The 24,370-nt window shown below is 50.4% G+C and overlaps 1 protein-coding gene across 1 annotated transcript in view; it reads right to left on the bottom strand.

Moving 5' to 3' along the window:
• Window positions 1-21,958, bottom strand: part of EPHB1 (EPH receptor B1) — a 392,210-nt gene extending 370,252 nt beyond the window's left edge. Inside the window, exon 1 of the mRNA XM_087824947.1 lies at window positions 21,885-21,958. Coding sequence (XP_087681073.1) covers window positions 21,885-21,942 — 58 coding nt within the window. The 5' untranslated portion in view covers window positions 21,943-21,958. The remainder of the gene's footprint in view (window positions 1-21,884) is intronic.
• Between the last annotated feature and the right edge of the window lie 2,412 nt (window positions 21,959-24,370).

Below are 24,370 nucleotides of genomic sequence, written 5' to 3'. Positions count from 1 at the left end.
CACTCTGCCAGGCACTGGCTTTATGTTATCACTCATTCACTACCAAAGCCCCTATAAGGGGATAGGGGGTAGCCAATCCCATTTTACAAAGGAAAAGATGACTGTCCAAGGTCTACACCTCAAGAGTGGCCAAGTGAGGATGGGCACCTGGTCTCCAAGACCACCCAAAGAGTACAATTCTACCTGCCTCGTGGGAAATGGGACTCACCAGCAGGCACATCCCGCAGGCCTGTGCAAGGCACCCATGCACAAACAGGAGGCTCCCAACCTTCAAGGCACAGGAAGAAGAGCCACACACCAACCAAAAAGCCCCAGTTTATTATGAAAATGATAAATTGTGATGCGTTGATGCCTCTCCAACTTCCATTTCTCTGTGTTCAATTAGGAATTCACCTCTGTATAAGGTAAAAACCCCACCTGCAAGGCACTATCCTGGCTGAGACCCATGCTTAGACCTGTCTCTATCCTGCTCCTACAGCCCCCTCCACTCATAATGGTCACTAAGTTTCCCACTATATTGTAAAGATTCAACCTGCGCACACCTTCCACCTCCACCCCATTCCCAGCCAGCCAGGCAGCCTGTTCCTTTCTGCCCCTCAGCCTCCAATTCTCCCTAAAACACATCTTGTGGGAGGAGAGGCCGGATGCCCAGAAGGTTCTCCAGAGACCATATTACTGCCCCCAGCAGCATGGACAGGCCATGGCCAGGTCTCACATCACAAACCAAGGAGCTCTCCACCCCCTACCTGGCTATCTGCCTGCCAGATTCTTAAACAGGGCACCAAGGACTTCCAACCTCATAACTGAAGAGCCCGCCAGCCACAAGTTTTACTTCCTGTGGCGTAAAGGGCCAAAGGGAGGTGAAAGCAAAGTCCACAGCCATGGCCTTGTAATGACCGGGAGAGTGAGACAATCACCCAGGGGACATATCAAGGTGCTTGGTTATGCCTTCCCTTTTCATGTGGATCTTAGGAGAATCAGGGAAACAAATAGCCCCGGGAGTCTTAGGTGAACCAGAAGTGGGGCAGGGAGGGGGCCTTTGGGGAGCCACCTGTTGGAAGAGTAGGTGGTGGGAGCACAGACATGGGACCTCGAGAAGTGCTGTGAACCTGGCTGGATGTGGAGGAGACCCTCCACCTGTCACTCACTTTCCCATTCTGGGCTGGGTGTGGGGTGGTGGGCTTGCTCCCCCTCTGTGGGGATGACCATTCAGCAGGCAAAGGCCCAGGAGCTGACACTGTCCACAGGAATTGATTGCATCCCCTGTTCTAATAGGAGCAGCCTGCATTTCCAGAGCACACCCCAGTTCTAGGACAGTCTTTCACATGAACTGGCTCCAATTCCTATTCAACAACCTTTTGCTGAAGACCCAGAAGGGAGAGGCTTGGGCCGCATCACCCCCATTTGACAGAGAATGAAGCTGAGCTGCAAAAGATAAGGTGACTTCCTAAGATCACCAGCAGGTAATGTGAGCTGTCTCCCCGACTCCCCATACCACGTCTCTTCCACAGAGGCACGCCTTCGGTTCTAAGGCCAGGGAGGGGTCCTGTGTGCACCCTTAACCATGACAGGGAAATCAGCACCACCCAGCACCTCTCGGACCTTCCACACTTGCCCACCTTCAGGTCTTAGGGTCCTGAAGCCCTACTGGCCATGGGCCTAGGAAGCCAGATGCTCAAAGCATCAGGGTGTCTGGCCCTCAAAATTTTAAAACACCTGTAAAGGATAAAAGATCTGCAGGCCTTATTGCTATTTCACAGGGGGGATGCGGGCAGACTGAGACCTTCAAACTTTATTTTAAAACTTTATTCTTTATTTTCAAATACAGGTAGCCAGCCCACAAGCCAGAGTTTAAAGACCTGATTTTCTAAATAATGCATTAAAATATTTATGTTAGTTACTGAGTTTTTTGGTATCTCCTTAAATTTTACACCTGAAGTGAGTGCCTCATTCTTGTCACCCTAGTCCCAGCCCTTTGCTTCCCCTTCCCCACAAACGTGAATCCTGACCCAATGAAAAGAAATCTGAAGACAGGTAGGGCCAGGGGCAATGGGCCACAAACCCTTTCCTAGCTATACCTGGGCTGCTAAGAATTCCTCCAGACCTGCTCACCTGGGGGTAGGTGACCCAGGAGGCCCTGCTGCCAGAGGCCTGGGATTCCTGGTCATAATGTGCGACGGCAGGCTACTGAACATCACCCCCAGCAAATGTGCCTGAGCACCAACTTCTCAGAGACCTGAGCTCTGGTCATCCAAATCTATTGGAGCAGACAAGAAAGAACCACACATCAGCAATACATGGACCTGACAGAAGACTGGCAGGCACGGTAAAGACTTAGGGATCAATCTTCCTGGAGGAGGTGGCCTGGAGATCTGTTTTAAATGAAAAGAAAGATACTGAAGAAATGAGAAAAATAATGACGACCTCGAGCTTAAGGCAAGTTATCTCATTTCTCTTTGACAACAATCTTAAGAGATAAGTGGCACCATTCCCACTTATCAGGTGGCTAAACCAAGGCAAGGAGAGGTGAAGTAGTCGTTCAAGGTTGGAGATGGAATTCAAATTCATGTCCGCCCAACTCCAACACTCTACAAAACTGCTTCAGAAAAAATGTCAATTCTCTCTGTTTGGGAAACAATTTGGGAAAAGCTGGGAGACAGGAGATGAAGGACAGGGTGCAGAGGACATGGTATCTGGCTCCATCGCTTACCTTCGGCAGTTAATTTTGCTGAGTCTCAATTCCCAACCTCCCCCAAAACTGTGCACTGATGAATAAATATGGAAAGATATTAACAACTGTCAAATATGGATGATGGGCTATGTATGGGTGTTCACTGCGCTATGACTTTTCTGTACTTTTAGAAATATTCATAATAAATTGGGGGGAAAAACCAAAATGTCCCCAGGTCAGAACTGATATATGACCCCATCAAAAAAATCTCTGGCATCAAAATAGCTGAATAAAAATAGCTGCATCAAACAGCTGCACCAACCCGCGCACAGCATTGTGAGAATACAAATTGGTTCGGCCTTTTGGGAGCGTAACTTGCAACATCTATCAAACTTCTCAACAAAACATGCTTTTTAAAAACTTTTCATTTTTAAAATAATAGCGATCGCACAGAGAAGTTGCATGAATGGAACATAGAAGTCACTTACCTTTCACCCCGATTCACCAACTGCTAACATTTTTGCCACATTTGCTTTTCTATTCTTTCTACACATATATTTTATAGTACAGAATAGAATATATTACATGTACTTTTTCATATTATATGTACCTTTAATATATACCTTTATTATGTACATATGCACACATTTGTTTGTTTTCTTTCCTGAACCCTGAGAGTAGGGTGCACACACCAAGAGAACAAAGATACTCTCTTACTTGACCACAATACTTGATCAAATTTGGAACATTTAATATTGTTAGAATACTTTTCATCTAATGAGACCCTCTCATTAATTCTGGGAGCCCAGGTCAATCATCAATTGTCCAAATAAGTCCTTCAGAACAATTTTTCCCCAGTATAGGATCTACTGAAGGGTGATGTGTTATGTTTATTCACCATAGCTCTTTAAGTCTTTTTAAATCTGAAACATTCCTTTTAAAAAAAATGCCCAAAAAAGGTGTGTTCAGTTGTTTGAAGAGGCCACTTCCCTGATGCAAAAGTTTAGAGCCTGGGACTCTTAATCAAGGCAGATCCAAATTTGGTCATCTGGAGGCCCGGCCTGAGACTCTGCATTTCTAACAGCTCCCAGGTGAAGCATGCGCCCTGGTTTACGCACTGGGCGATGAGACCAGAGGAGACAGCTTGTGAAGAGCTGGTCCAGACCATTGTAAGAAGCATCTTGCTTTCCTCTCAGGGAACCCCTGCTTACAATGTTAGCTGAGCCTGGGGACTAAGGACACAGCCATGATGCTGCGCCTTCCTCACAGGAACACGTCCTTCCTGGGCTTTCTGGAGCCAGGAGGTCCAAGACCAGGGGCACATGTCACAAAAATATGTCTCTCTGCAGGCTCTCCATCCCAGATGATTTTGGCTGAGAGCAGGGCAAGCCTGGTTGGAAGGGAATCTTATAACCCTGCCTCCTCTATCAGCACAACCTCTCTATTTCCTTCAAAAAGTACCCCCTCCTTCAGGAAGCCAGCCTGGTTACCCTAGCCCACTACACTCTGTCCCCTAACTTCCTACAGCACCGGCCACCTGGCTGTACCCTGAGCACTCATGTGACTGTCACTGCTTTTCCAGGTACCTGCCTTTCCTTTCCCATCTCTGTGCCTCCGCTTCTGCTCTTTCTCCCACGACGCTCATCCCACCGGTGACTCTCCATCTTCACATGTTCAAGGCACAGTTCACCCCTCAGCTTCCCCTAAAAATAGGTCCTTTCAATGGTGGTTCCTTGGGTGAACCATCTTCAGATCTTTCTGCCGGGTTTCCTAAGCTGCCGTTTGTTGGATTTGAGTCCCTGGCTTTGTGTCATGGTAGCTCCAGCCTCAGCCTCTCCCTATGCAGTGTGACAGGGAAACAGTTCACTGGCCCATCCATCCATCCATCACATTTACCAAGTGCCTGCTCTGAGCTAGGCCCTGGGCTAGGTTCTGGGGACTCAGACAGCCTGCCTTGCCCAGAGCCAGATGTGACACAGTGTCAGCTGCATCTTTGCTCGTGGGCACAAGAGGTGCTTGTGAGAAGTGCCACAGAGCCCGGCTGAGCACACGGTTTCTTGATGACACCAGGGCAGGCCTCCGAAGACTTGTCATGTGTCACCACCCCCATGATGACTATGATCACTGATCATCACCATGCAAATAGCAGCAAACTCAGGGGAAGCACTTACAGCATGCCCGGTGCTGAAAAGCCTGTGGAAACCTGAGTCTGTCATTCAAAATTCAGAAATGAACCAAAGTCATTCTCCACGGCTTGAGCACAGCACACACAGAAGGGGCTGGGAAAGCTCTCGGGAGTCGAAGCAGCCAGGAGAAAGGTGAGGACCAGTCTGGGGCACCCAGCACCCTATCAAATGGCCCAGCCCTGAGAAACTGAGTCTGGGTGTGCTTCCCTGGGCAGATGCAGATCACCCTTCATAAGGCATCCTATGCAGAGGAATCCTACCTTTCTCCAGAAAAAAAGAAAAAAAAAGAAAAAGAAAACAACTAAAGACGCCAATAATAGGAACATCCTGGAAAAGCAGGAGGTTTGGGGATTTCTGCTGCCACCACCACCAGGGGACACAGCTCCCCCTGCAACTCTGGACAGGATGGGGGCACAGGTCCTTCCTTCATTCTCAGGAGTATGGTGGGTAGGAGGTTAGAGCTTAAGGATGACACACGGGAAATAAACACAGGGTTAAAGAATCCTGGGTCACGGGATTATGGTTCCCAGCAGAGGCTCACACACTCCCATAGCAAGAGCCCACTTTCTAAGGTCCTGGCCTTGCCTGGACTGACAACCATCCTGATAACTGACAACCTGATAACTGACAACCATCCTTGTCAAGAAGACCGTGGCCCATCCCTACTCCACCTCTAGGAATGAGACCCAGCAGGTACCAACCTATGGTCTGCTCAGCACAACACAGCAACCCAAACAGTCAAGCAGGAACAGGGGCGGAGTTCCTCTCCTATCTCCAAACAACCATACAAGTTAGAAATGAACCCAGAACAGACAACCCAACAACAAGAAAATGGACAAAAGATCAGAACACCCATTTCATCAAAGAAAATATATATGAATAGCTAAGAAGCATATAAAAAACAACACATCATTAGTCACTAGAGGAATGCAAATGAAAACCACAACGAGATGTCATTATATACCCATCAGAATGGCTAAAATTAAAAAGATTGATAATACCAACTGTGGGTAAGGATACAGAGCAGCTGAGGCTCTCATACACTGTGGGCGGGTGTGCAAGGTGGTACAGCAACTTTGGAAAACAATCGGCAGTCTCTTATAAATTTACCTTTACCATGTCACCCAGCAGTGGCATCCTTGACTATTTACCGAAGACAAATAAAAACTTATTTTTCATTTTGTGTCTACACAGAGACATGCTCGAATGTTCACAGTAGCTTTGTTCATAAAAACAAAAAACTAGAAACTAGAAGAAAATGTCCATCAACTGTTGAACAGCTAAACCAATTGCGATATATCTATGCAATGAAATACTACTCAGCAATAAAAAGGAATGAACCATTCATACTAACAGCAACATGGGTGAATCTCAAACGCATAACGCTAAGTGAAAGATGCCAAACAAAACTTGATGACATTTATAGAAACTCTGTGATTCCATTTATAGAAACTCCTGGAATAGGCAAAACTATAGAGCCAGAGTCAGATTAATGGTTGCTCGAGGAGACGGGTAGAGGGAGGGGAATGACAGGGAAGGGATATGAGGGTGATGGAAATGTTCCATATATCACCTGTGTCTAGTGGCTACACAATGACATTCATTTGTCAAGTCTCATAAAACTGTTCACTTAAAATTGATAAATTATATTGTATGTAAATTATACCTCAAGAAAACTTATTTATTCAAAATATCGACCCAGGCTCAAGAAACTGTTTTCAAACCCAATGAACAGTAAGTAAGTACAGGCTGACAAAACTATAATCATTAAAATACTGAAACACTTCCCCACTAACTAGTAAATCACCGAGCCCAAGTCTTCTGGTTACCCTTGTGCCCCAGGCCTTCGCTAGGCTCTGGGACCACTCCAGGACCCAACAACTCAAGCAGGGGCCCTCCTGGACCAGCGAAGGTGGACGTCCTTTCCAACTGCTCCGTGACATACTGGGTAAAAGTTATATGGAAAAATAGATGGTGTGAATCTGTGCTCTAACTCAGATAAGGGCTGCTTATTTGCTGCCACGCTTACCTCATTTAAACCATGTGTTCTGAACAGAAGTGAAAATGATTCTTGGGAAAGTGGGGAACGAAAGATCTTAGGTATTAGAATAGTTTGTGGCCCTTGAAAGGGCCTCAGCACATACACAGATGTACAATATGTCTGTGGTATTAACATTTCAAGGGGTATGGGGTGGTAAGGGGGGAAAATATCTACAAGACCTCTTTGGGGGAGCAAACAATAAAAATAAGGTTGAGAAACACTGGTTTAGATACGGAACTCTGTGACAGAGAGAGGCCATCCCCTAAGCCCAAGTATGGAATTCCCACATGATAGGCTGACCTATGTGATGGGTCCCCATCATTGGCATAGTTAGGTGGCATAGCCAGCTAGGAGGATGTGTGAAGTAGGGAGTGACCACATGAGCCCTGTGATCAAGACACCCTTCATGGGAAAGCTAGTCACACACCCAATGAGAGCCTTTAAACCAAAGCAACTCAGCAAACTCTCACCAGGACGCCGGGACCAGCTCCCAGCTAAGCCCAGGCTATCAGGATGGCTACACCTTGGACTCCACACTCAGGTCTATAGGTAGATGAGTAGAAACCCAGGGACTTCCACCCTTTTCCTCCCTGACATCTTAGCTTTCCGGAGCCCATGGGGACAGAACTGCACAGAGCACATTTGTGGTTTTCTGCTGGGGCTAAGAAAGGAAGACCCTTCCAGATGAGAAGGAATTAAGTGCTGTGGCTGAGTCCCTGCTTTGTCAAGCTCAGCCGAGCCAGGGCCTTGCTGGGAAAGTCTTGCTTTGTGCGCTTATACATTATGACAATACTATAATTGTTCTTTCAGTCTTTTCCAGATATTTAATAACAATGTTGAAGTGAGAGTCGCACAGGTCAGGCCTACTGCAGAATGAGCTTTGTTCCTATTGTCTTTTTCTGAATAGCTCTTCCTTTTGCCAGGCTTCTTCCAGGCCAATGAGCCCTGCTGGTGGAGGCCTGGTACTGTTACAAAGCAGCACCACCTACTCAGGGCGGAATATTCTAAGTGGTCTTGTACCATTGTCTGTCTGTATCATCTGCATAAATACGCACATGAGCATACACACAGACACACACATGGCTCTCCCTCACTCCTCCAGTACTACGTACACTATAGCCCATGACTGGAAAAAATATCAACCGCCCAGACTAGAGAAACCGGCTGATATACATGTTTGGCATGGTCATTTGGGCAATTATTCCTGGGCAAGTGAGAAGTGAAATTTCCTAGGACCTCAGAGGATGAGAGTCACATACTTACGTTTAAAAAACACTTGAAATTTATTCTGAAAGCTCACAATCGCTGGCAAATGGGAGTCACTCTTTTCAGAACACATGTGAGAGTGGACCAAGGATTAGGAAGCAGCAGTGCCCTGAGCTCTCCTCTCTCCTTGGAATGTTCCAGGTGTCAGACCTACCATGGGGAAGTCATTTCGCCTCTCTGAGCCTCAGCTGCCAGATCCATAAAATGGACCTAATGCACTGCCTGTCTGCAGACAGGACTCTTTCTATGCTGTAAAGACATCTTTCAGAGGCCAGTTTTCAGGAACCAATGGATTATTAACCAATGGATTATTTAGGGCATTTAGTGCAAGGGTGGCTTAGAAGCCTTTACGTTCAGATAAGGTAAGGAGGAACTGAATTGTAATTCAGAACACGTATGATGCTGTGAGTGAACGTGTTTCCTGTCTGGGCAGGGCTTGGTGAAACTAAGGTGCCATGAAGGAGGGTGATGTAGCCCTGGCAGTCTGTGTCAGAGAGCACTTTGTAGCTAATCCTGAGGGTATGATAGTTGCTAAGGAACCATTGAGATGCAAATGAATTGGCAAATACTTAGCAGCAAGATACCAGAAAAGGGTGGGTAAGGGATGCTCTGAACAAGGTAGTCAGGTGAGTGAAAGGAAAATTACTTTCTTCTCACTGGAAACGGAAAACCATGGGTTTTCGTGCAGAGCAGCAGCTTTGTGCTACTGGGTTAAAAAAAAAAAAGTTCTCAGCTGGGAGTAAAGTTGGACTCAAGAGCAGAGAACTTAGAAGGGCAAATGGAGTCTTCTTCTGATGAATTCTAAGCAGATTTCAGATGCTTCTTTCTCAAATGAGAAACAGACATCTAAAGTATAAGGAGACATCTGCAAAGGACTTTGAAGATCTGCCATCTTTATATAAGTCTCAAAACATAGACAAAAACTACACAGAAAACTGTGAATCATTCTACTAACGCAAAATGGAAATTCCAGGCAAGACTAAGCCATGGTTGAAAGAGTGAAAAATGAGGGGAAATGAGCCATCTCACTGTACCTACGAGGTGGCATTTCTTTCATTCTTGCTCTCTACTGGACATCCAATTTAAATGCAATGGTTAGGTCAAGGTGTTCTGGAATCCATGTTGGAATCCAGAGAATTACAATGAGAAGCACAGCTCTTCACTCACTATTTTTTCATTTTTCCCTAAGTGGGAACCCTCTTTCTTCAGAATCTAGTTGAAATACTCTAGTCTTTTTTTTTATTACAGTTGACATTCCATATTATATTCGTTTCAGGTGTATAGCATATTGGTTAGATAGTTATATAACTTACAAGGTGGTCCTCCTGATCACCTTGTAAGTCTAGTACCCACCTGGTACCATACATAGTTATTACAATATCATTGACTGTATCCCCTATGCTGTACTTTGCACCTCCATGACTATTTTGTAGCTGCCAATCTGTACTTCTTAAACCCTTCACCTTTTCCACCCAGCTCCCCAACCCCCCTTCCAACTGACAACCATGAGATGCGCTGGTCTTAAAATTACTTTGCCTTTGGCCATTACTCCTGCTGCCTGCCAATTCATCACTTTGAGTTTGATCATGATGTTCAGGAACACAGGGAACATCCATATCAAGAAAGAAGCTGTCTGCCCAGCTATCTCCATCTCTCCCTTCCTGGGTTTTTTCTCCTACCATCTTGTGTCCCTGGCTTTTCCCATATCTTCAACCAGGATCATCACAGCCACAGCCCTTCCTTGAGCACCTCCCCTCCCCAGAGTCCATGTTCTTTTGTTTGCTGCACACACTAGCTCTCCATTAGGTTCCAGTGATTCAGTCATGCAAGAAGGATGAATGGGTGTGGTAGACAGCTGTATGTCCAGCACCCACTCTGGTTTCTTCTGGGAATAGCATCCTGATATTTTTGTGGGGAGCCAGCCCTCTCCCATCTCAGGCCAGGTGACAGGTGGGTCTGGGCTAACCCTCTCCCTTCAGCTCCAGGGATGGGTAGCCATACGCACCAAACCTGGCCAATGAGTGTATTCCATCATCCTGGTGATAGAGCCTGGACCAAGGAGAGGCTTAGGGCCCAAGGGAAGCCAAGAAGACAAAACTTCCAAGGCTTTTGCTAGAGCTACTAGGAGTGAGAATGTACCTTTCTGCTAAAATTTCAAGAGGATGTAAGTTGGGCTGCCAGCTGCCACGTGACCATCTTGTGGGAGAGCCTGCCTGAGGATGAAGTCAGCACAAATGACTCTGCTAATTTTTCTCCATTGTCCCTCCAGACCCACTCTCTACCTTTCTCTGCCTTTTTCTGTACCTCAAGAGATGGACCTCTACAAACCAGGCATCCATGCCTTCTGCCTTCTTGTTGAGTTCATCTAATGGGAGGTGCTGGCAGGAGATGAGAAAGTGGAAGACAAAGAGTTTAGGGAATACAATGCCCCTCCCCACCCAGGCCTGGTGTGGGCAGCAGCTGCATTCTTCCACCCATGTCTACAGCTCCTGTCAGGGAGCCCTCACCCATGCTACAGCTCTTGCCTGGTCCTGACGTCACCATTCTCTCCACTTGGTTCTTCCAGCCTTGGGGAGTCATGGCTTCCCAGTACTGCCCATCCCTGCATGAATCCCCATCCTTATTGAGCCCCTTAACCTAGTTCACACCTCTGTAAAGAGTTTCTTCATTAAACTCCCCTCAATTAACCTTTGAGAGTGCTATTTGTTTCTTGCCAGCACCTTGGCTGACACAGACACAGAGCTAAGGAATGAAAAAAGGGGACTGGGTCCTAAGACAACACTGTGTCCCCAGATATTATCATAACTTAAGTCCCAATCTGTCCAGGAATAACAAGTGTCAGTAATCACCTTTACCCTTTGCTTTCCTCCTGTTTGAGGTAAACATCTGTCTCTTCAACCATAGATATAGCTAATAAAATAGGTAAAGCCCTTGATGGAGAGCTCTGGATGTCCACCTTCATAACACAGAGTAAAATACTATCAGTCCTCATTTCCCATTCCTACCCACTGCTGTTGCTATTTGACAAAGCTTCCCTTGGTGTCTCTCTCTCTCTCTATATATATATGTGTGTATATATATATATATATATATTTCTCTCTCTCTCTCTCTCTCTCTCTCTCTCTCACACACACACACACACACACATGCACATACACACGCCTTCCTCAAATCCTTCCCATTGGAAGTATGACCCACTCATTTGGTTTCTCCTAGTAGCTGATGTGTAATTGCTACACCACATGTATCAGACTCCATCGTAAGTCCTGTTACAGCTCATAGTTTGCATGGCTCTGTCTCCCCCACCAGTCTGTTAATAGGTAAGCTTCCTGAAGGAAAGGCTGTGTCTTCCTTACCCTCATGTTTTCAGTTTCAAGTACAGTGTTTTTCATGTAGATGCTCAATAACTGTGTTCTGCAGGTGTATTCATGAAACCGGTGGCTTCTAAGCAAAGCTGTCAGTTTTATCTCTCTGCTTCCACTCCCCATTTGCCTGTTATAGAATTTGGGTTCTCAAGTCTGGGAGTGGCTCAGCCCTGACTTGGACACCCCAAGATGAGACTGTGTCATCCCTCAAGGCAGCCTATTCCATCTTGGTTCAATTTGGCCTGAAAGAATTTCATAACAAAGCCATGAATCTGCAACTTAGATAAGACTCAGGGAAGAAAGCCTATCTCCTTCCCCTTAGAGGCAGCAGAGATGGCTCAAAGGATGGAGGCTGCAACCACCTGAAGACTCACTCACGCAGATTGTCTGGCATTTGATGCTGGCTGTGGGCTGTGATTTGAGGCTAGAACATCTACACATGGCCTCTCCAGGGCACTTGGGCTTCCTCACAATATGGTGGCTAGGTCACAAAGGCAAGCATCCCAGGAGAAAGTGTCCAAGCAGAAGCTGTAACATCTTTTACGATCTCAACTCCAAAGTTATGCAGGATCACTTCTGCTGCATTCTGTTCATTAGAGTGAGGTAGAAAGCCAACCCATATTTAAGGGGAGAGAAATTAGGCTTCATGCTTTGACAAGAAGAATATCAAATAATTTGCAGACAAATGGTGATAGAAGGAGATTTGACTTGGGGTGGTGAGCACACAATACAATATACAGATGATGTATTATAGAATTGTACACCTAAAGCCTATATAATTTTATTAACCAATGTCACTCCAATAAATTCAATAAAAAAAGAAAAAAATTATGTTTTTTGCCAATCTGACAAAAAAATAAAAAATTTTGCAGACATGTTTTAAACTACCATATGGAACATGATTGCAGGTTTTTAAAGTGTTCTGTTGATTTTTTTCTTCCTTTTTATTCAGTAAAACAACACACAGTTATTGATACCACTATGTGCCATATGCTGGGGATACATGACAATTAAGATAGAGACCACCCTTTAGTGGCTCACGGAGCTGTGGAGCACTCAACACACAACTGTGGTGAAATCAACACACAACTACAAGCCAGTGTGGAGTGTGCTCCCATGGGAGAAGGCAGAGGCATCTGTGGTGGGGACCAGTGGGCCCTCTAATCTAGCCTGGGACTGGGAGGAAGGCTTCTAGGAAGAGATGACTACTCTGTGGTGAATTCTAAAGAAAACTTTAGGGTTGGCCAAGAAAAGGTCGATGAAAAATTCAACACAGGAAGAACAAACAGGTGCAGACCCAGAGGCACAAGGCAGCAGTGAAATCAGAAAGAGGAAAAAAAGATGGCCAGGGTATGTGGGCCTGTGTGGTGTGTGTGGACCTGTGCCTGCATGGAGCAGGGGAGGAAAGGAGAGCCCAGATCATGAAAGGTTTTGCATCAGCCCTGAAGGTGTCGGAAGAAATTCACACCTGTAGTGACTGGGTAAAACCAAATACCAAGGCATAGGCTGACACCCAAAGTATGGTTGGATCATTGCTCGGCACAGGCCCCTGGGCACCAGCCCAAAACACGGTGGATTTTCTGATGATCTTGAGACCCGCTTCCTTGCCCCAAGGCTGACAGCCCGTGCTTCACCACTCAGACCATTTGGCTGCATTGCCAAAGGGGCTGGGAGCATCCCTGGATGGGCTCTTTTTCTATCAGTCCCTGGTTAGGCTCCTCCCCTATCTCAGCCCCTCTCCAAGTTCACTACCCAGCTCCAGCCTCAGCATCAATGAGAAAGCCAAGGGCAGAGGTCCTACCTTGATGTGCTGGAAAAATAGCAAGAGGAAAACAACAGAACAATTAACTGCGGGGCCCAGCTGCCTCTCACAGATAAGACGTTTTCTCTGCCACCACTGTCAATGAAGCTGCCTGCAATTATTCCTGGCCCTCCTGCTCAGCGCTTTCCACAGGCACAGCCCCAAGGGGACCGGCCACTGTCCAGTAAGACTAGGATGCTGAGGGGATCTCTCTCTTCCCCCTCTTCCCACATGTCCTTCCACACTCAAAGCTGATGTTAAACCCCAGTGTCCTCTGGTGTCACGGCATCTGCATCTGGCCAGATGGGCAGAAGCAGCCAGAGCTCAAAAAGCAACAAGGTCCCAAGGGAGGCAGGGTCCACAGGGCAGAAGTCAGGGGTGCCCCTCGAAGGTGAACACCTGCCCCTCCTCTGGAAACTGGACCTGTGGAGGGAGCTCCAGGAGACCCACAGCAACCCTGCTCCCTATATGCCCCCACCACTAAGAGCCAGGCACAGATGCCAAATTGCAACCTTCTAAGCAACAGAGCTCATCAAAGACAAGAGCCAGATGGACATGCAGCAGAAAGAAAACCAATAATGACCACAGTGGGGGTCTGACTGGTGGAGCCACATGGCAAAGGCCATGTGCATACAGGAAAATGCAAATGGGAAGGAAAAAAATTTTCCTTCCATCTGGGGGGCAGGTAGGGGCAGTTCCAAAGATCCTGGGGGAGCCTGGCCACAGGGACCCCAGCAAGCAGACCAGAACAGGACTGTCTGGTACCTTTGACAGCACCTGGCAGGACGATGCATAAACAGCTGGTGCTTAATAGGTACTCCCTGGTTTAGGTCACTGAATAAACAACGTTAAATAGAAAAGGTGCTGAACTGGCAGGCAGAGACCTGGGTAGTTGTCCAACTTCTTAAAACCTCAGTTTGAATCTTAGCTCTCGGGTCAGTAACCTACGGGCTCAAAGCCTCAGCTTCCTCACTTGTAAAATGAGGGAGTGAATGCTTGGATACTAAGGGCACGGGGATCAGTACATATAAAGGGACCAGCATAGTGTAAATACTCAATGCGCAGATGGGAGCTTAGTCTAGCCCTGGCTCTAATGCTGTCAGGCTGTAGGATTTCTAGAAAGTTTCTTCCCTTACCTGAAATTTGTCTCCTGTTCTGCTTCCCAATATGTCAGGGCCAAGGGGGGGACCTGACCCCTGGTCTGTGCCGTGGAGCTCAAGAAGCCCCAGAATCAATCTCAGAGACCTCAGAAGCCAGTGCTAAGCTACAGCTAGGGCCCCTGCTCCCTCGCCTGTCCCCACCCCTCCTGGCCACCTGCCTCTGTCCATTTCTCTGTTCATTATCACCTCCACTGGGGGATGGAGAAGCAGAGTAAGGAAGTTAAATTCAAATCAGTCATTTTGTCACTTGCTGCCAGGAAGCTGGAGGGGAGAGAGGAAGGACGCAGAGCCTCAGGTGCAGTCTGCAGGCAGAAATGAGTCCTGGTAATTCTCAGGAAATTTCCGATACGTTTCCACGTTGGCCTAGTTCTGTTCCAGAGAACTCTGGGGGACCTTCCGTGAGGGGGCAGAGCTGCTTCCTGAAGCAGCTGCTAATGGTGTTGTCTGGGATTTCACCTGACCTGGAGGAACATCTCTGCTGGGGACGGGGGGAAACAAGGCCACCTTCTGCATTGCCTTTCTTCCCCTTTAGCAAATGGTTCATCTTGAAGCCCCAATTATCAGCAGGGTCGCTATAGTTAAGTGATGAACCCCGGCATCTTTGCTCCCGGCATCTTCCCACAGAGCTGAGTAACACTCTGCTTGCTGGAGAGCGGGTGAGTAAGATGCTTTTTCTCACTCATAAAGTTAGAGGCAAACTTACAAAGCAGTTGCACTGAGAGGCACCTGGCAGATCATTCTCCATGGTACCAGCTGGGACTCTGGCCCCAGTGCTGCCGGTACCACCTAGATAGTCCTGGGCCTGCTGCTGGCCATCAGGAGGTCCCTAAGGCAGGGTTTGCTCTCAGAGGGCACCAAGCTAAGGCCCTTCTTGTTGCCGGCCAACCTCACCATTACTCACCTCTGATGCCCCCAAATTGGGGCCTGGGTTACCCCTGCAGAACACCCACCAGCCTATGGGAACCCACCCCCCAATTAGCCAGGAGATCACCATGTTCCAGATTTTGCTCTATCAATAATTGTCAACCCACCACTGCTTGGGGCTACCCCTACCCAAGACCCTGATGCCCTCACCAAAACTACCCCTCACCCAGCCTGAGTCCATGGTGAGAAAATAGGCGCAGGGAGGGAGACAACTATTTGTCCCTTGCTTGCTTAACGTGTCTCAGGTCTGATGGAAAGTAGTTATCCATTAGCTAAGAAAAACCAACCCACCACCCCGGCCTCCCAGGAAAGAGTGTTCCCACCTCTCCAACTCCCAGAGGAGTGACCAACAGAAGCCAGCAAGGTGGCTCAGACATCAGGTGTCAGGGGTCTTTGGCAGAGCAGGTGGCCCTGACTTAGCCACCCAATGCACCCCCTCTAAGCACAGCCAAACACTGACCAGAGGGGCCGACTATCAACTGAAATGGAATCCCCGGAAGGAGCTGGAAGGAGTTGAGGAATTTCTCACGCAAAATTTTGCTTTTACCTATGAAATCTCTCCCAGGGCATTACTTCATTACTATAGTAATTTCTTCAGGAGGGCAGGTATCCATGCTCTGTGTCTCCATCACCTTTGGAGACATGGAAATCTGATAGAAATATTCAGGTTGCTTAAGTGGCAAGTGCAGAAGAGGGAGACATAAAGTGAGCTCTTCCAAGGAAGCTGACTCTTGGAAGCCAGGTGGCAGGATGAGCTCTAGACAGTCAGATGGCGACAGGAAGGGTGCCCTGTGTCTGCTCCACTGCTTCCACAATGCATAGGGCACTCAAGCCCACCTCCTCTGGAGACACTTATCCGAGATCATTTCTTTCTTAGGAGACTGGCCAGAGCAAAGATGCTCCCAGTCCTCCTACTGGATTCCTTGTCAGGAGCCATGCTGTGGTGCAGGTCTCCAGTCCTGCATCTGCATGTGTAGAGTAGGGTGGAATAAGGGGTGGAGGTGGGAGGAAGGAGAGGAAGAGAGCAGGAAACTGGTGCTTGAGCTGAAGTGTTGGGATTATCTAAACCTTTCTCTCATTTCTTCTTCCAAGACCGTGGAAACTTGTAGTTCCCGGTAATCAATGGAGTCCCAATGGCCAGTGACCGAGTTAGCATCAGAATTCTTCCCACCTGTGGACTCAGGCTGATCTGAACCTTTCTTTCCTCGTGCAAAGCCTACAAAAGTAGCGAAGTTAGGTGGAGTGGTTAAGAACATAGACTCCAGAACCTGTCTGCCTGGGTTCAACTCAGGCTACTTACTGGCTATGTGACCTTATCAAACCACTGCACTACTCTATATCTCAGTCATCTCATCTGAAAACTAGGAGAGGGTGGATAATAATTACCTACCTGATAAGATGTAAGGATGGAGTGAATTCATTTATGTAAAACACCTAGAACAGCACCTTGCCTTGTTAGCTACTATCAGTAATTCCCTCCACAAAACTGGTGCCAGGCTGCCTGCATCTGAATCGCTGGGGCCCTTTGTATAAAAGGCAGGCACCCAGGCCATTCCACCTTGGTAAATGCAAAGCTGAGCAAGACCCGCCTGGGATTTCTAACTCCAGCTTAGTTTAGAATCATTCCCCTGGACAGTGTTTCCAGGAAGCACCTACATCGGGATCATCTGGGAGGCCAGAATACAGATTTCGGGGTCCATTCATTCCTGCTGAACTTTGGGGTTAGAGCCCAAGAGTCTGTAGCAAATTGCCCAGGTGACATATACGCTTCCTGAAGCCAGAGAACCACTGCCTGAGATGGTGTTCCCCGCTTTTGCTTTTCAAAATTGACTCCACCCTTTGCCCATACTGGAAAAATACTATGCCCCTGAGCAAATGATAGATGTTTCTCTCTCACATCGATGTTTCTCTCTCCTTCTTCCTCTCACCAAAAAAAAAAAAAATCAATCAAAACATATCCTCAGGTATTAAAAATAAATAAATATTTAAAAATTAAAAAACACGATTTACAGATTTATCCTCATAATGTACGCTACTTGTCCAACTTCTGAGGCTGGAACAGGTGAGCATCATGACCCTCTGTGCAAAGAAAGACACTGTGGCCAGGTACACCGGTGATTTTCCCAAGTGACAGAACTGGGAGATGAAGCCAGAGGTGGAGTACTCTGGCTTCATGATCCAGCAATCTCTCTCCACCCCAGGTGATTCCAGCCCCATCCTCACGGCCAGATCCCCGTCCTGATTCTGCAACTCCCTCCACTGCCCCAAGTTCATGAAATTCAGTCAACCAACTACAGAATCAGTAGTGTTCAGTAAATAAGCTGATCCACATACTAGATCCAGACGAAGGGGTGGTGGTGCTGTCAAGCACCCCCAGTACCCTTCCTCTCTGGGCCAATTTGCTTTATCAAAGATTACTTCTTGATGGATGGAATGTAAAAAGCAGCCATAGCATGCCCCTGTCTTATGGGCTTTTCCCAAAGCACATCTTGGTAATTAGGACCCATCTTTGAAAGGGGCCAAGGTAGGGGCTCTGAGATCTGAGTCTAAGTCTGAGGCTGAGTCTGCACAGGTCAACAAAAGGCAGGAGGGGCTGAGGCAGGGTCTTATGTGGCCCAGCAGGTCCTCCCTCTGCTACTGGGCATCACCAGCTGCTGGCAGCTCTGCTCTGCCAACCCAGAAGGTTTGGGCTGGGGCTGGGTCCAGACCTCTGTTTACATCACCAGGACTTTTCTCAAGCAATTGCCCAGAGCTGTGTTGCCATCCTCACCAGCATTCCACTCCCTGGGTGGAGGTGGGGGTGTCCCAGAGTAGTAGCGACCTTTTCACAATGCACAGAAAAGAAAAATCAGATAATGGATAAGATTTTCTCAAATTTACTTTTCTTTCCTAGACATTTTTTTAAACCTTTGGCACTTGCTACTGCTTGTCAGCTCTGGAATGCTCATGGACACCCAAAACAGATGCACACTCAGCAAACAAATATTAACAGAAAAATGCAGAAACAACCAATGACTGACTGGTCTGGTGGCCTGTTGTAGACACATTGGTTGAGGTTGGGTGTTTTTACCATGATGTAATGGAGACTTAACTGTGTACAATGGAATCAGTGCCCTTGCATTTCAAGGTGGGGTATGCCACAAAGGGGTACAGTAACTTCAGATGTGTATTCAGGGTCAGCAATTCCTGCTGAGAACCCACTATTTGCCAAGCACTAAGAAATTCACCAAATCAAACACATGTGCACATTCAACGGTGCCAAGCCCAGGACTTTACTCTAGACACACCAAAGAGCAGATCTCCTGGGAGTACTCTGGTCAGCCAGCGTCCAAACACTGAGGCCACCTGCAGGTGTACGATCATTCACGGACACAGAGGATGGAACTGGGAGAACACTATTAGCATTAGCAGTCGGTGATTCCAGGTTGCCACCTCCCAGAAGGGCCAGCATGCTTGGTCCAGGGAAGCTCCCTCTGAGGAAGGAGTGTCTGCTGCCAGCCAAACATGTCCCTGCTGCTGCAGAAGCATCTCCAGAGAAGCCCAGGTCTCCCAACCCTGTCCTGAAGGGAAGCTCCAAGAATGCAGGCAATTGCCTTCCCTCCATAGAGAGCCAGCAGCCAATTCTCAATAAGCTCTCAGACACAGTGTGACGAGACAAGGGCTTAAAGAGACAGTTGTTTGTCCGGAGGCAGAAGATGGAGGCCTGGCTATGTGGCCAGGGGAGGCCAGCATCCCTGCCTCCACAGCCTGCCCTGCTCCCCTCTGAAAATAGACTTTAAAATCCCCCAGAGAGCCTTTTTCCGGCAGTACCATCTCTCTCCCAAGAGAGCAGAGCCACACCATGAGCTGGAAATGGGGAAGGGGCTGGAAGAGGAGAGATGAGTGCTCTCGTTCAGTGTGAGCTTCCCATACCCCAGGTAAATTAGCCCCTGCCTGCCTGCCTTCCACTCACAGGGGTAGGAGTCCTCTCATAAGACCCTGCCTGCCTCTGGCCACTTCTCTCTACCTGGTCTCATGTCTGCTGCTGTCCCTTTGTCCCTGCCCTGGCCCTGGCTGAGGGCCTGGCTAGTCTTCAAGCTGCTTGCCCTGGGTGACAAGGCCTCACTAAAATTCCACCTGAGACCCCCAGAGGAAAGAAGACAGGCAGACAAACATATAAGTGGCTGAACCAGCAAAGAGAAGGGGCCCCTGGCCACAGCAGCTTGGGAGGGATCTGCTGTCTGTGTGAGCAGCTCATTGATTCACTTTTCTGATAATTATCCCTCACTCATCACAAACGAAACGACGCTGGCTCCAGCCCAGCCAGGGAGGCGGGAAGGTGGCTCTGTGCGAGGAGAGCAGAAAATGAACCTGCCTGTGTTCATTTGAGGAGAGGAAGGAGTGAATGGTGTACTATCCCTGTGCACTGGGCAGGGACCATGGGGCTGCTTTAATATTCTGCTGAATGTGGTGTTTCTTTTAACCCTTACTGGAGAGATTTTCAGCCCAGAGAGGCTCCTTCCTACCAGGCTCCTGGCAAAGTTTCTGGGCTGCTCCAAGAGAAGGGCCACCGCCCCCACAGCATGGGCTGCTCCAGATGACCTGGATGGCAGGGCCTGTATACAGGACTAGGCGGGCACAGTGGCACCCTCCCTCACGCGGCTCCAGCCTGCAGCAGACAGGGAGCTCAGGCTACCCCAGAAGAGGGGTCTAAGGAGGAAACCGCGCACTGCCAGACACATGGTGTGTTCCCACACATTTGCTCTCCAAACAATTTCGTTCGCAGGCATGTGCCCTCCTTCATCGGTGGAGCATCAATGCCAAGACCAAGCTCCCACAGTGGGCACCTATCTGCTCGCAGAGGCCCAGCCCCTGACCCTTTGAGAGGCACGGAGCGAGGCAGGCAGGACACATGGCCCCAGCGCTACAAAGTCCCACCTCGCTGGGCCCGCTTCGCCCCGCGGCTCCCTGACCCAGGCTGTCCTGACCGGTTTGGAAGTGTGTCGTCTCGCTCGTCCTATTTCAACTGCTCCCGCACTGGCCCCCAATAAGCCAAACCCAAGCGTCCCTGTTCCACACCGCTCCAGCCCCCGGCCATTCCAAAACGCGACACCCTCGGCACAGACCAGCGGCCAGAAGGGCAGCGGAAGGCGGAGGGCAGACAAAACGCCACCTTCGAAAAGCGAGTGAGAGCTTTCTAGGCATCAATCGCCGCGCCCCCGCACCGCCACCGAACGAACGCGGGATAGGGTGGTCTTCACTAGAAGGCAAGGGGATCTTAGCGCCTCTAAGGCCCTGAATGCCCAGCTTCGCTTCGAGGAGGGCAGCGCTTTCTGGGGGGTTCAGGGACGCCAACCAAGGTGGGCATTTGGGGGGGGGGGTGTCTACTGGGCAACCAGTATCGGATCGAGCTCCCCGCTCGGAAGGCTTGGCAGGCGGCGGGCCTCCGCGAGCCGAGTCCCGCCGAGTTCCACCCCCGCCCGCCCCGGGAAGCGCGGCTGTGAGCCCCGCAGCGGAGGCGCCCGGCTCCTCCAGAGTTGCTCGCATCCCAGCAACTCAACTCCGCGCCGAGGCCGCGCCGCGCTCCCGGGAGGCGGCGGCCGCTCCGCCGAGGGGGCGGGGGCGGGGGCGGGGGCGGGAGCGGGGCAGGGATTTCCCACCGGGATTCGCAGGCGCGCAGGAGCGCGGGGTCGGGCTGCGCCCCGCGAGGCGCCCGCGGAGAGCGCTTCCCTCCCCAGCTGGAGGCACGGCCGAGGCTCCAGCGGCCGAGAGAGCGTCGCTGCCCGTTGGCTCCTGGCCGCCCAGTCCCCTTCCCGGGGCGGAGGGGACGCTGGGCGAGTTTCGGCCGCACGAACCACCCACCCCACCCCAGTTCCCAGGCTCATGAGGCGACAAAGGTGTCCACCCCGCCCAGGCTGACACGAGAAAGCTGAAGCCCGGCAGGCTGTCGGACCGTCACCAAGCTGTCCCCGAGGGTACGGCCGGGGAACTCAGCCCTCTCCTTCGGGGCCACTTTCGGGGTACACGGCAGCGCTAGCCGGCCGAGCCCAGAGTCCTGGAGCCGGCGGACGCCGAGCTGAGTCGGCGGCGAGGGGGCGCGCGGCCGCCCGAGCGCATCCGTGCCCGGGATAGGAAGGGAGCGGACCCACGCCCGCACTCCAGGGGCCGGATGGTCCGAGGCGCCCCTTCTTCTCCAGCGCCCAGCTCTGCCCGGAGCTAAAGCGCCGGCACCGCAATGCAGCGGACTCCGCGCTCTCCTATCGAGGCTGCGGGGACCGTGGCGGCCAGGGAGCGCCAGGCGCGGGAGCCAAGGGGCTCCGCACGCCCCTCGGGGACGCGCGGGCGGGCGCCGCCCAGCCCCGCGCTCCGCCGCGGCCGAGGCTCCGGAGTAGCCTTGCCCTCGGGAAGCGGGATGCGAGCGATCCGAAGCTGCCCCAGAGGCCCGGAGTACAGCCGCCGGCAGCCAACTTGCTCCGCGGAGGGTACGTTACCTTCCATCGCGGCCACTGCGGATGCCAGGAGGAGCAGCAGCAGGCAATCCAGGGCCATCGCCGGCCGGCGGCCCCCAGGCCGAGCCCGAGCCGAGGCGGCCGCGCGCGGAGGGCGCCGCGTCCCGGGGCGCCGCTGCGCTCCCCGCGGGGGGCTTCTCCGTATCCTTTCGCGCTCTCGCTGGGACCGGACTGCCCGGAGCACGGCGTGGGCGTGGGCGGGAGTGTGCGCGCGTGGGGCGGTGCGGGCGCGCGTGGGTGTGGGTGTGCATGTGTGTGTGTGTGTTTATGGGAGAGGTGGGTGTGTGCGTGCGTGTGTGGAAGAGAGAGGGCGAGGGAGTGCGAGCTGGGGAGAGCGCGAGAGTGCGTATGCGTCCCGCTGTCACATCGCGAGCTGCGGCGGAGCCTACGTGAGGCCCGAGCCGGCCAGACTGACGCGGGAGGGAGCGGGATCCCCCACCATCAGCTCTCTCCCCACCCCTAACACCTCCTGTCCAATCAAGGAATCAAACCTGCAAAAATCTCTCGTCCAATCAGGCGCGAGCACCTCCTTACCCAGGCATTGTTAGTTTAAGAAAAACTTTTGCTCGCAGGGCTGAGCGAGAAGGCCGGGGAGGCGCTAGGAGGGGTCGGGGCTCCCCCTCGTGGTACTCTCGGAGAAGCGCACCCGCCGGCCCCAGCTCCCCAAGCCCCCAACTGGTCTAGCGGAGGAGCAGCCCTTACCCTTGATAGCCTACCAGTTCTGGGTGAGCTTTAAATATAATCAAGTTTATCTTCTTTCATTTTCCCTGACTTACCTATTTAGTGCAACCATGTGGCACACCCTGTCCCTTCTTTCACTTTCTAACAGTGTGGTTTTTACTAATCAATTATGTTCATTGTCAGGGCACAACCCCTATTAGAATGGGGTCTTCATTCTTGGGATTCATGTTTGCTTTGTTCACTACAGGATCCCCAGTGCCTAGAACAGTGCCTGGCCCGCGCAAAATGATGGAATATATCTGTTGAATAGAATGCTAAGGTTCAGAGAATCTTTGGGTACAGGTGCGCCTGCTCAAGTTTGTGCAGGAACTGAAAATGCTTGCTGTCGGAAGGCTGCTCTGCTGCAGGAGTCTCTGGCTGCCTTGAGGTTTCACTTTTGAAAGCATTCTGTGAGCATCCACAGAGGGCCCTGACCCCAGACACCGATTTGGTGGGAGAGACCATTAGTCACACAGTCCACTGTAAGAAGTGGAAATTGCATTCGGGCCAGCAGAGGGTTATGCAAGGTGAGGCTCACAAAGGAAGGCACCATTACTGTGGGCGAGGAGGCCTTGAGCCTGGGCTGGAAGGACGCACGTAGGCAGCAACAGAGGGACAGGGCACTGGAGGTAGGAGAGGTTCTCTCAGCTTCAGTTCCTACAGCTCTGCTTTCTTTTCCTGTCTGGAGACAGGCCAAGTGCTCTAGACCAAGGACCCACCTCGAGGGTGTAATGTTGTGCTGGAGACCTGTCCTCACCCCATGACCCCTACCCCAGACCTGATGATGGTCTGGTCCTACAGTGGAAGCAGCTGTCTCTCCTCCCCAAGCCTTTCCCAGAGTCCTTAATGTGGTAGTGGGCAGATGTCATAACCCCTGCCATGCATCCTTTTTGGGTTTTGCTAAATCTGTTTCCCACCCTGCATGTTCAGTGTCTCCATTGCTGCAACCACCACCCCCTCTGTCCCAGCCAGACTCCCCAACCTGACACTGCTTTGCTCCCCCTCTGGTGACAGGCTGTCTCCCTCTCCCTGTCCCTTCATTCCTCCCTGCCTCAGCACCTGAAGGGAAGATCCCACTGGCATCCACTCCCTTAACGCCATGCCAGCTGCCCTCTGCCCCACCACACACCAGTGACTGTGTCCTGACATCTCTGGAGCCATCAGCCTGGGAATGATCCACTTTGCTCCCAGCTACCCATCATCCTCCTGGACCTTCAGCACCTTCTGATACCAGTTCTGCTGGGCTCTTGCCTCAATTTCCACAGTCCTTCGCCTCCTGCCTGTCCTTCTACTTCTTAGTTTTCCTTCTGTTCCCTCTTCAACTCAAAGGGAGTTTCCCTCAAGTTCTGTGCTTGGAACTTCTGCTCCCCAGACCCATGAACAATTCTTTGGTAGCACCATCTGCTCTTCTACTTCCAGCACCTCCTTCATGGATGGATGATGGATGGATGGATGGATGGATGGATGGATGGATGGATGGATGGATGAGTCTCAGACTTTTCTCTCCTTCATTTTACCACAGTCTTTTCAGGGGCATGTTGGCCAAAGTCTCCCTCTGCCACACCCTCCTCCCGATGCCCCTGTCTCAAGGCCAGGAGCCTGTCCCAGTTCCAGCCCACACTGCTTCCCGCTGGACAGCTGGAGAGTCTCAGAATGGTCACCCAGCTTCCATCCCCTCCCCTTTCTAATCCCTTCTGCACTTCTGCCAAAGTAATGTTTCTCAAGCCAAGCTTGATCGTATCTCTTCC

This window comes from Miniopterus natalensis, chromosome 15, assembly GCF_054644295.1.
Source record: "Miniopterus natalensis isolate mMinNat1 chromosome 15, mMinNat1.hap1, whole genome shotgun sequence".
Lineage (NCBI taxonomy): Eukaryota > Metazoa > Chordata > Mammalia > Chiroptera > Miniopteridae > Miniopterus > Miniopterus natalensis.
Note: the sequence above shows the minus strand (reverse complement) of the source record. Positions and strands in the feature narration are given on the sequence as shown.